Consider the following 15,992-nt stretch of genomic DNA (forward strand, 5'->3'; position numbering starts at 1 on the left):
CACAGGGTTCTTTGTGATAGCAATTGTAGCAGTATTGTCACACTGAAGTGGAGTTGCTTCAGTTTGAAATTCACCAAAATCTTCCAAAACAAACCTGACCCAAATGGCTTGTGCAGTTGCTTCTGATGCACTAATATACTATGCTTCTGCAGTTGAAAGTGCAACATAATTCTGTTTAACCGAGGCCCAAGAAAAAACTCCACTACCAAAAGAGAAAGCATATCCTGAGGTACTTTTACTGTCATCCAATGAACCACCCCAGTCACTATCGCAATAACCAATTAGAATTGCATTTCTTCCCTTCACATACTCTAAACCATAGTCAAGTGTTCCTTTGATATATCTGAGAACTCTTTTGGCAGTTCCATAGTGTTTGTTGGTAGGGCAATGCATGAATTTTGCAAGTAAACTAGCTGCATAGATCACATCAGGTCTTGTGGCTGTGAGATACAATAGACTTCCCACAATCTTCCTATATTGTTCTTCATTTGCTGGACCACTGCCATTATCTTTGCTAAGCTTCTTAGTTGTAACCAAAGGTGTAGCAACAGATTTACACTCACTCAAGCCAAATTTATTCAACAAAGATGTAGCATACTTTCTTTGATGAATAAAAATGCTTGTGTGTGTTTGATTGACTCCCATTCCCAGAAAATGATGCAAGAGCCGCAAATCTGTCATTTCATACTTTGTCATCATGTCTCTCTTGAATTCCTCCAACATTGGTTGATTATTCCCCGTGTACACAATATCATCTACATATAGAGACATAATTAGAATTTCTGCTTCTCCTTTGGTTTTAGTAAATAAAGTGGCCTCACTTTGACTCTTTTCAAATCCACATTGAGCAAAATAAGAGTTAATTTCACTATATCAGGCCCTTGGTGCCTATTTTAAGCCATACAAAGCTTTATGAAGCTTGTACACTTTGTCTTCACTCCCCTTGACCATAAAATCATCTGGCTGTTCTACATAAACCTTATCTTCGAGTACTCGTTTAGAAAAGCAGACTTGACATCTAGTTGGTACAGTTTCCAACTCTTTTGTGTTGCCAATGCAACTAGTGTTCGAATTGTATCAAGTCTAGCCACAGGTGCAAAGGTCTCATTATAGTCAACACCTGGTTTCTAAGCATATCCCTTGGCTACCAGCCTTGCTTTATTCTTCTGCATTGGTCCATCAAGGTTAAACTTGGTCTTGAACACCTACTTAACCTCAATTATAGGTTTATCACTTGGCCTGTCTACTAGCTCCCATGTTGCATGCTTTTCAATCATTGACAATTCATCTTTCATAGCCTTCATCCATGATTCATCTTTAGTTGCCTCATCAAACTTTTTAGGTTCCATAATGGAGAAATTGCATTGAGCTAGAACATCATCCAGGTTCCTCCATCTCAATGGAGAGTGATCAAAGGCTTGAGACTTTCTCATGCTGCTACTCACATCACTTGTTGATTCATGAGAAGATAATAAGCTTGGTGACTGAGCATAGTTTTGACCTTCAGGAGTTGCCCTTGGTGATGTATCCTTAGGCATTTCAGATAACTCATCATGATTGAGCACAGTTACATAATTCTCAGAGACCTACTTCCACTCCCAGGTTGCATTTTCATCAAATACAACATATTTCAAGAGTATAAGATTCTTAGTGAGAGGATCATACACTTTGTACCCCTTTTCACAGGTTGCATAACCTACAAATATGCCCTTGACACTCTTTGCATCTAGTTTCTATCTCAACTCATTTGATATGTGTACATAACATAAACAACCAAAGATTCTAAGATGAGCAATCCCTGGTTTTCGACCACTGAATGCTTCAAATGGAGTTATATCTTCGATAGCTCTTGTAAGACACCTATTCAGTATGTAGACAGCTGTGTGTATAGATTCTGCCCACAAATAGTAAGGTAATCCTTTATCATGAAGCATGACTTTTGCCATTTCAACTACAATTCTATTCTTTCACTCTACAACTCAATTTTGTTGTGGAGTATAAGCCATAGAGAGTTGCCTTTGAATACCTTCATCTTCACACAACTTGTTAAATTCACAGGATGTGAATTCACCCCCTATGTCACTTCTTAGGCATTTTACTCTAATACCACTTTGTAGCTCTACCATAGATTTGAATTTTCTAAAACAGTTCAATGCATCTGACTTGTATTTGAGAAAGTAAACCCACATCATTTTTGTGCAGTCATCTACAAGAAGCATAAAGTACTTATTACCAGCAATGGACTCATTTTGCATTGGCCCACATAAGTATACATGAATTAATTCTAGGGGATTGCTTGCTCTCCATGCCTGATTCTTTAGGAACCACTCTCTATGCTACTTTCCAAGCTGACAACCTTCACAAACTTCATCAACTTCTTCTAAGTATGGAAGTCCATGCACCATTTTCTTCTCTTTGAGTTGTTTTATCCCCCTTAGATGCAGATGGCCTAGCCTTTTGTGCCAGGTCCAAGTAGAGTGAGATAAACTTGTTTTCAGGGCTATATGATCATCAGGTAATAGTGCTAAAGGATAACATCTATTCATTTTCATTTCTACTTTAATTACAAGGCATTCAAGTGAAGGACCATAAAAAATACTGCACATTTTACCTCTAAACAACAAGTAATACCTATGCTCATTCATCTGTCCTACACTTAGTAAGTTCTCCTTCAACCCAGGTAGATACATTACTTCTTTGATGTATTTTCTGCCCTTACTAGTATCAATTACTAGAGTGCCCATTCCAACTATATTCATAAGCTCACCAGTTGGCATTTGTACTTTGCCTACCATATTTGTTCTTATATCAACCAGTAGCTTCTCATTTCCAGTCATGTGGTTGTTGCAATCACTGTCAATATACCATTCACCATTGACAACTGATTCAGAGATAGTGCTATTGGCATAGAATAAGTTCCCTATCACCTCTACTTGATTAACACTGTTTGCATTTTGCACTGATTTGCTTGCAGTGCACTCCCTAGCCCAGTGTCCAAACTTTTCACAGTTGTAGCATTTAGGCTTCCCCTTATATCTACACTCACCATAGTGAAATTTAGTGCATACTCTGCAATGTGGTTTTGTAACTGTCTAACCCATTGACTGTGCATTTTGTGCAGGACTAGCAGGAAATTTCTGCTGAAACTTGGGTTTTAAATCCCATTTCTTGCCCTTAGAATTCCAATTCTTCTGGAACTGAGATGGACCAGATTGAGCTCCACTTCTATTTTGCCCTATTGGACTCACTAAAATAGATGTAAATGCCTTCCCAGTGGTATCAACAATATGCAGATCAAACCGTTGTTCTTGGCTCTTTAAGATTGCAATTACCTCCTGCAATTCTACAGTCTCCAAACATTTTGTATTTTCTATAACCAAACAGATAGGATCATACAGTTTACTTAGACTAATCAGAACTTTTTGCACAAGTCTCTCATTAGAAAAAGATTCATCAAATGTTTTCATCTGATTAATCAATTCATTCAGCCTTGTAAGATAACCAGATAGAGATTCATCATCTCGCATCCTAGCATATTCAAATTCTCATCTAAGATTATGAAGTTTTACCAATCTAACCTGATCACTACCGTGGTATTCTCCATACAACAGATCCTATGCCATCTTAGCTGAATAAACGTTGGCAATCCGAGGGAAGATCTGGTAAGAGACTGCATTTTGTATGATTCCTAGAGCCTTCGTATCCTTCATGAACACAACAGTCATTTCTTCATCGACTGTATCTTCCGATGACCCGTCAGCTTCCTTCTTCTTCTTCGAGTTGGGGGTTCTAATCCCCTTTTCTACTAGATTCCATAACCCAAGAGATTTGAAAATTGTTACCATCTTAATCCTCCAGAACTCGTAGTTCTCACCGGAGAAAATTGGAGTTCTCGCCTCCGAGCTTCCAGATCCAGACATCTTTTGCCTAAATGTTGATTTCTCTTCTCAAATGATAATGGAACTCCGGCGACCTTCACCGAGCTTCGAGTGAGCTTCAATTTAGCTCAGTGACTTCACAGATTCACGCCCAGACTCAGTTGATCCAACCTGGCTCTGAGGCCATGTTAGTGTTCTTGATTTATCTAAGTTATGCAATATGGAGATAGAGAGAGGATTGAAGGATGCAAAAGGAATTAATGTTCCTCTTTTCTCTCGCAGAAAGGAATATATTTCTCTTAATAGAAAATTGAGCACTCTTGTGCATTTCATGATTGTTAGCCTTAACTGGATCCACACACATCACGTTTGATCTCAGCCACACATCTAGCTAATTTCTAGGATCACTACACATGACTATTTTAGCCTTACATATTGGAACCTCACACTTGTCATTCTATAAGACTAAGTGCATACACAATTAACATTTAAGGCTTCTTATTTACTAATCAGCTTATTACTTACAATTCTACATGAATCCATTTAGTTTTTCTGATAACCAGATTCTTTACATATTTGTCATAATTGAGTTCTCTCTTAACAATTTAAAACTTCCAACCAAACAAAAATACTTACTTTAGCAAAGTTAGAAGCATGGAAACCCTAATTTATACAGCGCCCCCTCTGTAGGCCACAGCAAAGCATCTTGATGGAAGTCAAAGTTTGGATTGATGATAAATAATTTTAGACTTTGCAGGAATATTTTTTTGATATTATTTACAGTGAAATTTTTACAACGGGATAACACGTGCATAATTAACAACTAATAAACTCCTTCGAACTAATCACATAGGTTTCACCTACTGAACATGAAAGGATCAGTCTAACCACCCAAGTGGATCTAGGATAACTTAAATCATTTTTGGCTTCTGATTCTGACAGTTTCTTTTGCCGATACAACGTTAATTCCTGATGAGGCCAAGGAACCCTATTGCTTTTTTATTGTTGGGAAAAAGCTGTTGTTATTATGATTTTAACTAATAAACTTTGTTATTAAAAGACTGATTAATAATTGGTAATGACAGCTGAAACGCGTCATATAGCTTCTGTATAGCAGTACTCATTAATACCAATCATATGAAGCTTTTAGAAAAAAGACCATCCCATTAAATCAAAGGAAAATTAATTAAAAGGGTTTAAAAATTTTGAGTTTTAATGATAAAGATAAAATAAAGGGTAAAGTGAATAGTACCAAGATTGACTTTTTAATGTAAAAATATGGTTTTTCGTTAAAGTGAACAGTACCAGATGTTTTTCGTTAAAGTTCCCTTAAATCAATGCATCTGGCCATGGATTTACATTAATATATTTTTTAGGTCATTTTAATTTATAATTTACATCAAGAAACTTATCCCACAACCCATTTTAACGACAAGGAGAAGAAGACAATAAGAAACTTATCCCTCAACCCATTTAAAATATGTGAATTGAAAAACTAATATTGTGAATACTGTAGATGATGAGTGTTGCCAATTACCTGTTCATATTCATTTGAATGTCGTTTCAACAATCATTTATCCATGAAAAAAGAAAAGAAAACATGAAGCAGTTTTAATTGAGCACATGGTGAATTTGGATGAAGTCGATATATTTTAGAAGTGCACACTACCGACCAAATTTCACCTTAATTTCAAGTAAAGCATAAGTGTTGAGATTGAAAGATGGTGAGTTATACTTGAGCAAAGTAAAAATATAAGAAACTCTGGCACAAAGAACGATATATTTATACGCGAATTATTTGTCTGACTTGAGTATAAGAGAAAAAGACTGATCAAACTGCCTTGCAATGTGAATGTGCATGTTTAAGGAGATTCAACCTAATGATCCACTTGAAATTAGGCACATAAATTAGGTCAATAGCTAGTGATTTTATTTCGTCTGAAAGAGTATATATGCAGAAAATTAGGTGCAAATGGGCACCGACACACATTTCAGTTTTTGACATGTTCCTTAGGTTAGTAGCTAGAGATACCGACACATGAGGAGAGACTTTTAAATATAAAACGACTCATACTATTAATAATATTATTCTACTATACCAAAAAAATATATATTATGATTCTCCATTTTTTTCAACACCTCCTTATAGAAGAATTACAATTAATAATCTTTGTACGATAAGTAGAATAACGATTGACAAATGGGGGAGCTGCGGTTGGCAAAACAATATTATTTTCTTATTGTGTATCTCCAAGGAAATAGAGCCATACGCAATTATTTTATTTTTTTATAACAAAACGATATTCCTAATTTCCTATCACTGTTTAAATGTAAACTATTTTATTTAAATATACGCACAATTATTATGTATTTTTATCCTTAACAAAGTGAATTGAACTTAATCACAAGTTGAGAACAATGATTGTTGTTCTTCAGCGTCTTTTTCAATTGATTCCCTTGCTTCTTACGTTATCGAATGTATTATTTTTACTTTAGCCTGTCACAATTTGAATAATTGCTTGTTGTTTTTCTTTTTATTTTCGCGTGATCAATTCATTGGTTGATGATCACAATTTGGACAAAGGAATATTATCGAATAATCCAACAGATCAAATCCTGTCTGGCCTTGGATATTTGTATCCGTTGTCCATTTCTCCCCTTTGCATTTCTTTATGTAGCCAGTTCCACTCGATGAGGTTTCAATCTTTCAAAGGAATCGATTTGTGATTAATTAAAGAGAAATGTTAAGGAGATCGACTCTCTTAAAGTAAGACTTTATGAATTTTTCGTCATCTCATGTTACACATTGTTTTATAATGTTGGCATATGAATTGTGTCAAAAATATGAGGTGACGGAGAGTCACACTTTTGAGAGAGTTTTCTTAGCATAAAGAGAAATGTTAAAGAGAATCTCTCAAAGTGAGACACTTTATGAACTCTCTGACACCTCACAATTTAATGTCAACCATGTGTCAATATTATAAAACATTGTGCCAAAAACGTGTGGTAGTAGAGAATCTACAAAAAATCTTACTTTTGACATAGTCTCCTTAATATTTTTCAAAATAAAATATAATCAAAACGAACCCATTTAACAAACCTCCTTTTCAAGGGAAAAAAAAAATTGTCGGTAGGTTAGAGAGAACAGAGAGGTGGTTAAGATAATACACAACGATAATGATTTAGAGAAATGCATGTCAACTAGTTCCCCCAATAGTATCATTAAGCTTGCCTAATAATATAAACACATAAACAATTTTACCAGTAGAGCTATTATCAATTTATTAATCAAAGTAATTAACTTCATGAAAGAAACTTTATCATTTATATCAATCTAGAAGACTTGTAGACTCTTTGTACTTTTTTTTTATGAAATCAATGCATTTTATGCTTTAACAATGCATCTTACTGTTTAGTATTACGGTCTAATGATATTCCTTTTTATTTGTAAGTGTGAGGTCTTAGATTTGAGTCTCGTAAATGGTGAATTCGCAATCAATTTATTCCCTACCTCTTAATGTAAATATATAATTTTATAAAAAAATTAAAATATAAAATCTCCTTAATTTCGTAGCTTTTCTTTGTATTCTTCCTTCGTTGAAGAAAAATGTTTTGAGAAACACTTTTGGGAGTCAACTCTGTCATGATCTCATCCCAATAAGTGACGTTTTGGAAGAGAGTAGTACTGAACATTGTTTATGGCTTTAATCTGGGTGACTCGAGCATTATATGACACCAAGCATGTTGGTCGTTTTCTTGTGTGTTTTTAACTTCAACACAGAGAGCTCTCATAAATCATATGATGCAAAGGTGGCTACACAAATCCATCGACTTAGTTTTAACGAGTAAAACACGAGAAAATCTGTATTCTAACCTATTAACCTATTAGTATAAAAAAATGTACTACCAAGAAAAGCTAAAAAATTTTCTTGTTTTACCAATTTCAGTCAAAACCCAAAAACCACCTTTGAATCAATCTCTGCAACTCTATCCAATCAGGTCGTTCTTAGGTATTTAGAAGTTATTTACGTAGGGTTAGGTTTGCAAATTGTATTCTTAGGCAGCAACTAACGACTTCTTAAAACCCTTGAAGCTTCATATGACCTCATGGTCGAATATGAACGTACAATACTAAGCATAAAATATAAATTTTTTAATTAGTATTGAAATAAAAAAATTAAAAAAAATGGCTCATGGTCGAATATGAACGTACAATAATAAGCATAAAATATACAATTTTCTAATTATTATTGAAATTAAAAAAAAGGCTCATGCTTTGTTAATTCATTTTAAATAGCAGACTTCGAACTAAACATTGCTTTAAGTACCAGAGCAAAATTGAGGTCAGCTGTTCATTCATTGCTCTGCAACCTACCTCCCCAGTTTTTTCTGTTTCTCTTACAATTTATAACATATTTACAAGCTGCAAGTTTATTCTTTGTAGAAAAATGGGCTGCAAGCCATCAGATAAGCCGAAGGCAAAGTATAGAAAGGGATTGTGGTCACCGGAAGAAGACTTAAGGCTTCGAAACTACATCCTCAAAAACGGCCATGGCTGCTGGAGCTCCGTCCCCATAAACACCGGTGAGTTTTGCATTTCCCATTTTGTTTTGCAGCCACACCCCTAAATGATCAACTCAGCCTGGTATTAGTTGTTTATGAATGCCTCAGAGCTATATTTCATTGAAGTACTTATATATAGCCCAAATGAGTACTCTTTTATTGGCATATTAGTCTAATGTTTGAGATTGATTGGGAAAAAATGACAAGAGGAAATTTAGATGAATACTATGATCAAGCCGTTTGGTTATTGTTAATTGGCAAATGTGTGTTAGGTCAGTTACGCAGTATGTCCACATTCTTGGAACCGATTTCGAGCCCGGCTCCTAGTAAAGAGGGAAAAAACCTATTATTATTTCTTAATGTAAATTTTACAATGAAAAGTGACAATGACCTCAGTTAAGAGACGTTAAGAGACGTTTTAAGAATTAATTTATTCATTTACTTTTGGGGTAAACTCTGAGATATATTATCAATCTTTTTTACTAATAGAATTATAATGGAATTGGCTTAAGCATCCCTCTCAATTTGACTGACTATTCATAAATAATAATCTATTGAATGCAGGTTTGCAAAGGAATGGAAAAAGCTGCAGATTAAGGTGGATAAATTATTTAAGGCCGGGGTTAAAGAGAGGGACATTTTGCAAACAAGAGGAGGAGACAATCTTGACCCTTCATCGTATGTTAGGCAACAAGTAAGAGAATCCCATCTTTTATTTTTATTAAAAATGAAATTATTTTCATTTGTTCAAGTGGTTCTAGTTTTTATTCAACCTTAACATTATTGAGGGCAAGCAGTAGAGGATTAGACGAGCAAAGCTACACATCAGGGTCAATGCCATAGGTGATTAATCCATATTTTTTAATGATCTCAGGTGGTCTCAAATCGCACAGCATTTGCCTGGAAGGACGGACAATGAGATAAAAAACTACTGGCATTCATATTTGAAGAAGAAAGTGGCCAAAGCAGAGGAAATGGAAGGTCAAACCAAATCCCAGTACACAAGTACTTCAAGCTCAGAAATCTTAGAGTGTTCACCATCTCCCCAAAAGCCCACAACATGTTTTAATTCGAGTCACGAATCAGTGCAAAAATCACCGCCATTAGTTTCACAGCTCGATGACTTGTCCAAAGATCAGAGCTGTCAAAGAAGCCCTTTACCAAAGATTTTGTTTGCTGAGTGGCTCTCCTTAGACCAGGTTCATGGTGGGAGCTTTGCCAACAACATCGGTGATCCCTGGGTTTTGAAGGAAGGATTTGATCATAGTACAACTTCAAATAATCTGCAAGCAGATCATGATCTAGGACATGGTTTTGTGTTGAACGATGAGGGAATATTTGGCAGTGGTTTTCATCATGGGATAAGCCATCATCATGGTTTGGGTTTGGAGATGATCAATTCGCAGTTTAAGTTCGAGGAACAGATTTCAGGACCAGGGTTTGTTGATTTTGTATCAGGGGGTGATTTGTACAGTGATTTCAACTTGCAGAATGATGCAATGTATTTTTATAAATAAAAAAAAAAGGTCGTACCCAGTGCACAAGGCTCCCGCTTTACGCAGGGTCTGGGAGAATGTACATAATTTGATTATTTTCTTCCTCTAAACTGGTATATCTTGGCAACAAAAACATTAACCTTCGTGAATGAGATCGAAGAAATAAATCGGTGAAACCCAACACGATGAATTGGAGGCTTCTTCACCCTTTCCCGATACCCCAATTAGTTTAAAATCATGAAATTTTCATCTGCATGGATTATGGTGACCCAGAGAATAACAGTGGCAACAGCAATGAGCAATGTAATTGGTGTCCATTTCAATGCAATAACCTGTTCAGAAAAATTAGCATTGGATCAAGGATGCAAAGAAATTAATTGGTTTAGTACATTATCTTTCCATTAAGTATGAGTTTCGAGTAAATGGACCTCGAGGAGCGGTGAAAACCCAATGGATGAAACAGCTTGAGGAGGAGGAGGAGGAGGAGGAGGAGTCGATGGCCTTTCCAATAGATCTGTAATTTTAAGATTTTAGAACAAAAGAGGGAAGCAGATGATGTGTTCATGCATGCCTTAGCGATGAAGGTAGCAATAAAGATGAAATGGATGTTACCTGAATGTCTCCATCTCTCTATGATTTCTGAAAGATTTTCAGTGGCAATGTCTAAATCTTGTTTCCGGTTAGCATTAAGCTTAGACAGATTAACCTGTGTTCTTGTATCGATGTATTGCTTTCTTGTACTCCCAATTACACCATCTGTAGGACTTAAAATTTGGGGTGGTTATGACCAAAATTATTATTTGTTCAATCTTCTAATTAATAATTATTAGAGCGCGATCAGTATCAAGTTTTAGCAGTGGGTGATGAAAATTACCGAATTTGACGAAGGAGTACGGTCTTATGATTTTGTCAATAAGGCTACTGTCAAACTTGTCAAATTCCTTCTGCAATTCTTGCAGGTAACAGAAAGCTAGTTTTCTTGGATATGAAGATTCACACAACGTGATGAAGGCGATTCCCTTCTCCACCAAGTAACTTCATTATAGCAAAGATTAAGTAAAAATCATATAAACACCACAACCTGTTTATGACCGTGAGATTTCTCAAAGCATTTACAGTTCATTTACCTTGATTTTTTGGGGATTTCTGTTCAAAAACGGAAAAAGAATGCAAATTGAAAAACAGAGAAGGAAAGAAGAAAAAGGATACTTGAAGCAGTGATGATCGACACGAATGGTCATCCTGGAAGGAGGCAAGGCTCCTCTGGAGATTTCTTTGAATATGAACTCTCCTTGTTGCTTGTAAAATGAAGAGTTTTCGCGCTCTTCGTTCATATAGGACGGTCCTTTGGCAAGACAAAGGCTATCACTTACCCTTCCAACAATTGTAAGCTTGACCATATCTACCATTTAGGGGAAGGAAGTTATGGAGCTTTATTTATAGAGGGATGAGAGGGGAAGGCAAATGAAAGAAATAACTTGGACATCAAGTTATTCCGTGGGGTAATGGATTTGGAAGCCATGGAAATATTCTTTTCCTTTCCCCTATTGCTCTCAATCTTTGCCAAGCGATGTTCCCTCTCCTTCCTTTTTTCATGGAAAGGAAGAATTTGAAGTTACATTCGTATCACAAATAATAATGGTCATCAAGATTCCACATTTGAACATTCATGATTCTCGAATATATGAAACAATAATCAAATTTTTTTCTTCAGAATTTCATTATTATACTTATCAATCACCTTTAATTATTAGAAAACCGCCACTGCGATATCCCACTCCAATTGAGATGTCACTATGGTAGTATCCTGAACAAAAAAATTAAATACGTGACAGTGCAAATTGAAAGCTAAAATTCATGTTGCTATATTATACATAGTGTAAGACTGCATATGATGGACGTTCCCCCACCCCCCCCCAAAAAAAAACCCCAAACCCCCCACAAAGTTGGAAGCCTTGCTGGCTAAGGGTCGTCCTTTATTATCTTATACATACGATGCGGCAGTGGTAGTATTACAAGCCTATCACACACTCTCTCTAAGTCCCAAAGCTTTTCCTAAATGTGCTTGATCATTGAGCAGATACATAGAAACACAAAATTGATCTTTTACAAAATAAATTAAGTTTATTTTTCTCCAAATTTAGGGTATATACACAAATACGAACACACACAATAACTAACAATGACCCCATTGTGTGAAGAAAAAAACAAATCTAAATAAACAAATGTACTCCAAACAAACCAAATATACAAATCATCAAATGTTTATCCATCGGACCCCGAATATTAAGTTCAACCTGGAAAGCAACCAAGGAGCTTCTTAGGAGCATACCCCGTGGCACGGTACTTCGCAGCAGTTTCCTCCGCCTTGAGAAGATCTTCCCCGCGCTTAGCTTCAATCACCGCCCTCTTTTCTTCCGCAGCCTTGTGGATTAAAGCTATCTTGTTCTTCATCTGTTCCACATACTCGGCCTTCTTCTTCTCCAATTGTTCCTGCTCTTGCACAAAGTGAAAATGTCAGAATTGGAAACAAACAGAGTGTAAAGCACCAGAGCTTTTCGTATCAGAATTCAAGCACAAAGTTAAGGTTTTAGGAAGAAATGCATGAGTTGTTACCTCGATCTTTTTCAGCTCAGCCTCCACAGTTGCCTTCTTGGTGTTTTCCCATGAACCGATGGCAGATAGTTTCTTGTGAGCTCTGATAGCGAACACATGCACTTTCAGTTCAGTATATCAAATCATATCAGAAAAACTAGATTCTTTATTGAATATTCAATATATATATATATATATATAAACACCATGCATATGTGGGTTAGGTCAGTGAACAAGGCAATGTTTCTTGATGAAATTGGGGTTTCACCGTAAAACCAATTGACAATATGAGAAGTAGCCCAAGATCATATAAGCACATAGCAAACATTGTCCCTCACCAATGTGGGACAACTCTCAATACGCTCCCGCACGTGTGGCGGATTTTCAAGCCTACACGTGGACAAGAACTGAGTGACACCATAAAACCAATTGACAATATGAGAAGTAGCCCAAGATCATATAAGCACATAGCAAACCTTGTCCCTCACCAATGTGGGATAACTCTCAATACGTCCCCGCACGTGTGGCGGATTTTCAAGCCTACACGTGGACAAGAATTGAGTGATGTGGAGCGCGTGTGGCCGTTTGACTTCACAGGAGGACAACCCGCTCTGATACTATGATGAAATTGGGATTCCACCATAAAACCAATTGGCAATATGAGGAGTAGCCCAAGATCATATAAGCACATAGCAAACCTTATCTCTCACCGATGTGGGACAACTCTCAACATGCCTAACCCCTTGTCCCAACTCTGAATCCCCCTCCCCGTGAATTATAGTAATTTAGAGTAGAATGTCATCTTGCCAAGAAACGACATATCAAACATGATGATTACTCAATTAGGCTCAATACTGAAGAAAGACCTTACTTATTCTCTGCCTTTGATTTTTCACTTTCTTCCCATGCTCTGATAAGTGACAGCTTTTTTTCTGTTGCAACTCTTGCTAGCACAGCATCTGAACAAGAAAATGATAATATGCGGATAAGTTTAACCTAGTTGATTATAATGTGTTCAAACAAGCCTGAATCAAGGGACCTCATGATCAAACCCCTAAACACTCACCCCGATCGACGGAATCCTCCTTGCTTTTCTCTTCTGCAGCAGGTTCAGAAGGCTCTGTGGGAGAAGAAAAAAAATGAATCATTCAAAACTTGATATGCAAAGAATATAATATACACAAGTAAAAGCAATGGTAAATCCATCTAATGGAAGTAGGGAGATTTCTTACTTTGAGATTTTTAAGAGACCGTTTGATGAACATTTTGTTTTTAGTTTTTATAAGGTAAATTGTGCAATTTTGTAGCTAAGTTAACACAGCCAGAACAGAAGTTGAAATTATCAAGAGAAATTGGTTAAAAATCAAATTCCAAACTCATTAAACATTAAGTATCGACAACATAGTGACAAAAAATTCACGACATAGCAATTAGATGTTGGAATCTAATCAAACTCCTGAATATGAAATATAATTGTGACCAGGTTGAAGTTATTTACAACAAAATACAGGGCAAAATTTTGGGAGACGGAAATAAACTCAGAACAATAAGAGAAGCCAAGCAAGGCCAAGAACTAGAAGCAGGACAGAATCAAATTAATAATTATAAATAAAACCACAAAATTACGTTCAATTACATGCATATATGTCAGACAAGCAATCCTAAGTCATCCAGAAAATCTGATTAATTCGTTTTCGTGGGAAAAAGAATTGATGGTCTGAGATTTTATTTTTCTCACCAACCAAACAGATAAAGTTATCAACTTTAACAAAACAACAAAAGAATATAATAAAGTGGAAAAGATTCAGAGAGAGAGAGAGGAGAGAGAAATATACTCTCAACAATAGCAAGAGCTTTGGACTCATCAGGCTCAGCCTTGTTTTCAGGAGGTGGTGGTAGAATTTCAGATTTGTCCTTGTGGGACTCAGGATCTTTTGGAGCTTCCACAACCGGCTTCTCTTCCTCCACCGGAGCCGGAGTCGGAGCAGGTGGAGGATCTGAGGGTGACTCGGGTTCTAGCTTCTTGGGTTCCTCTGCCTCTGTCATGTTGATATTGTTGCTAAAGTTGGTTTGGGAGTGGAAAAAGCCTCAAAGTTTTCTAAGGGAAGTTACTGTAGTGTTAGAGTGAGAAGATTAAACAAGCAACGGAGAGAGAGAGAGAGAGAGAGAGAGAGAGAGAGAGAGACATGTTTGGGATTGTATAGGTGGTATAGTTTATGGTTGGGATTGTATAGGTGGTAATAGTTGGAGTAAGGTAACTGCTATTTCAAAGCGCATTAGCTCATATTAGCTCATACAACCTTAGCTGGAGGGTAGGTACAAGTGGCGTATTATGAGTTGGCATACTTTGGAGTAAAAAGACGGATTGATTGTCACTTTCGAGAAATTTTGTAGTGTGCCGAGAACACGGTCTGATACAGTATCATAATACAATTGGTTGGAATTTTCTTTTTCAAGTTTTCAACCAATTATATTATTACACTTGGTGTATCGAATCTCTCCCCTTTGTCACTCTTCCATGTTCGTCCACACATATAGTATACTCGCATGAGGTGTTTACTTATAAATAATAGAAAAAAATAAGAGAAATCGGGTAACTTGAAAATATGAAAAATAATAAATGGAAATCGGATTAACTACTATCTCATTCTTGATTTTGAGTTATCTAATTACTGATTTTAAAGCAGGCTATCGTAAGCATGGGAAAATCAAGATTTATAATGGTTTCATTTCTCTTCGTACTCATTCTAAATTAGTGACACTAAGTATCAGCGTGATTGTCACATGAATCAAGAAACACATAGTGTGACATGTGTAATCAACCGATTAAGAAATAGATTCACTTGTGAAAACAATAAAATGGATGTTATACTTTTGCGGTCCTCTCTATGCAAGAGTCACAAGGTACGTAGTGTGTTTTATTGTCAAAAATCAAAATCACATTATTGTTTTCTAAAACATTGCGTGCTGTGCATGTGATTATTGTACTTTATGTATACAAGAATTATACATGTTTTCTATATGTTAAGTGACTCCTAAATAACTTAATTTAATTTAATTTAATAGTCCTCTAGGTCTAGAACGAATTGAATATGATTTTGGTCCAAAAATGGAAGCAATTAGTAACTTTTTTTTTTTGAGATAGTTTTCCGTTTGAATTCATTCAATATAATGATGAATTTCCATATTTGCACAAAGACCTTGACAACGTATCTAGATTAAGTACTAATAATGGCTTTGCCTTGGTAATTAAAGTTAATGTTCTTTATTTTGTGGGATTTTGTTTTTAATATATGAGGTATTTCTCTACATATGGGTGACAGACTAATTCCACTTTTCATGCAGTTCTAGTACTGTATGAGACGATCAACGTATTTTTGACTCATGGATCAAACGGTAGGCTAAAACAAAATTATACATATATAAAAGTTCGAATTCGAGTTGAGGCTCCAGCTCTTTA

The 15,992-nt window shown here is 36.0% G+C and overlaps 5 protein-coding genes across 6 annotated transcripts; 1 reads left to right on the forward strand and 4 right to left on the reverse strand.

Moving 5' to 3' along the window:
- Positions 1–138: 138 nt before the first annotated feature.
- Positions 139–771, reverse strand: LOC126615194 (uncharacterized mitochondrial protein AtMg00810-like). Its single transcript, XM_050282969.1, has one exon. It carries the CDS (start codon positions 769–771, stop codon positions 139–141), a length of 633 nt encoding a protein of 210 aa, XP_050138926.1.
- A 434-nt stretch (positions 772–1,205) lies between these two features.
- LOC126615201 (uncharacterized) lies at positions 1,206–3,527 on the reverse strand. The gene is made up of 4 exons (XM_050282981.1): positions 3,106–3,527; positions 2,632–3,036; positions 2,367–2,538; positions 1,206–1,586 (listed from the first exon to the last, which is right to left on the reverse strand). Exons 1-4 carry the CDS (start codon positions 3,525–3,527, stop codon positions 1,206–1,208), a joined length of 1,380 nt encoding a protein of 459 aa, XP_050138938.1.
- Positions 3,528–7,977: 4,450 nt separating this feature from the next.
- Positions 7,978–10,070, forward strand: LOC126615900 (transcription factor LAF1-like). The gene is made up of 3 exons (XM_050283829.1): positions 7,978–8,462; positions 9,006–9,135; positions 9,316–10,070. The coding sequence occupies exons 1-3, from the start codon at positions 8,327–8,329 to the stop codon at positions 9,956–9,958; spliced, it is 909 nt and encodes a 302-aa protein (XP_050139786.1). The 5' UTR covers positions 7,978–8,326; the 3' UTR covers positions 9,959–10,070.
- Positions 10,018–11,408, reverse strand: LOC126615910 (25.3 kDa vesicle transport protein-like). Its single transcript, XM_050283838.1, has 5 exons — positions 11,147–11,408; positions 10,812–10,972; positions 10,550–10,693; positions 10,366–10,451; positions 10,018–10,269 (listed from the first exon to the last, which is right to left on the reverse strand). Exons 1-5 carry the CDS (start codon positions 11,344–11,346, stop codon positions 10,162–10,164), a joined length of 699 nt encoding a protein of 232 aa, XP_050139795.1. The 5' UTR covers positions 11,347–11,408; the 3' UTR covers positions 10,018–10,161.
- A 633-nt stretch (positions 11,409–12,041) lies between these two features.
- On the reverse strand, positions 12,042–14,763 carry LOC126615919 (remorin-like). Of its 2 annotated transcripts, XM_050283848.1 has the most exons (6): positions 14,368–14,763; positions 13,599–13,652; positions 13,404–13,491; positions 13,041–13,072; positions 12,554–12,657; positions 12,042–12,430 (listed from the first exon to the last, which is right to left on the reverse strand). In XM_050283848.1, the coding sequence occupies exons 1-6, from the start codon at positions 14,576–14,578 to the stop codon at positions 12,230–12,232; spliced, it is 690 nt and encodes a 229-aa protein (XP_050139805.1). In that variant the 5' UTR covers positions 14,579–14,763; the 3' UTR covers positions 12,042–12,229. The 2 variants fall into 2 exon arrangements, with proteins under 2 accessions (XP_050139805.1, XP_050139809.1); XM_050283852.1 differs by lacking the exon at positions 13,041–13,072 and having other exon boundaries at positions 12,554–12,635; positions 14,368–14,756.
- Between the last annotated feature and the right edge of the window lie 1,229 nt (positions 14,764–15,992).

The sequence above is a fragment of the Malus sylvestris genome, chromosome 1 (assembly GCF_916048215.2).
Source record: "Malus sylvestris chromosome 1, drMalSylv7.2, whole genome shotgun sequence".
In the NCBI taxonomy this organism is placed as follows: domain Eukaryota; kingdom Viridiplantae; phylum Streptophyta; class Magnoliopsida; order Rosales; family Rosaceae; genus Malus; species Malus sylvestris.

Coding starts and splice junctions, on each gene's coding strand:
- LOC126615194 (XM_050282969.1), bottom strand. CDS start 771: ATGTCTCTATATGTAGATGATATTGTGTACACGGGGAATAATCAACCA.
- LOC126615201 (XM_050282981.1), bottom strand. CDS start 3,527: ATGCGAGATGATGAATCTCTATCTGGTTATCTTACAAGGCTGAATGAA. Junction 2,539..2,631: donor GGACAGATGAATGAGCATAG/GTATTACTTGTT, acceptor GAAAATGAATAG/ATGTTATCCTTTAGCACTAT. Junction 1,587..2,366: donor ACTTAGAAGAAGTTGATGAA/GTTTGTGAAGGT, acceptor GAGTGGAAGTAG/GTCTCTGAGAATTATGTAAC.
- LOC126615900 (XM_050283829.1), top strand. CDS start 8,327: ATGGGCTGCAAGCCATCAGATAAGCCGAAGGCAAAGTATAGAAAGGGA. Junction 8,463..9,005: donor CTCCGTCCCCATAAACACCG/GTGAGTTTTGCA, acceptor TATTGAATGCAG/GTTTGCAAAGGAATGGAAAA. Junction 9,136..9,315: donor CATCGTATGTTAGGCAACAA/GTAAGAGAATCC, acceptor TAATGATCTCAG/GTGGTCTCAAATCGCACAGC.
- LOC126615910 (XM_050283838.1), bottom strand. CDS start 11,346: ATGGTAGATATGGTCAAGCTTACAATTGTTGGAAGGGTAAGTGATAGC. Junction 10,973..11,146: donor GTCGATCATCACTGCTTCAA/GTATCCTTTTTC, acceptor GCTATAATGAAG/TTACTTGGTGGAGAAGGGAA. Junction 10,452..10,549: donor AGAGAGATGGAGACATTCAG/GTAACATCCATT, acceptor TTAAAATTACAG/ATCTATTGGAAAGGCCATCG.
- LOC126615919 (XM_050283848.1), bottom strand. CDS start 14,578: ATGACAGAGGCAGAGGAACCCAAGAAGCTAGAACCCGAGTCACCCTCA. Junction 13,653..14,367: donor AGCTCTTGCTATTGTTGAGA/GTATATTTCTCT, acceptor CTTCTCCCACAG/AGCCTTCTGAACCTGCTGCA. Junction 13,492..13,598: donor GGAGGATTCCGTCGATCGGG/GTGAGTGTTTAG, acceptor TTTCTTGTTCAG/ATGCTGTGCTAGCAAGAGTT.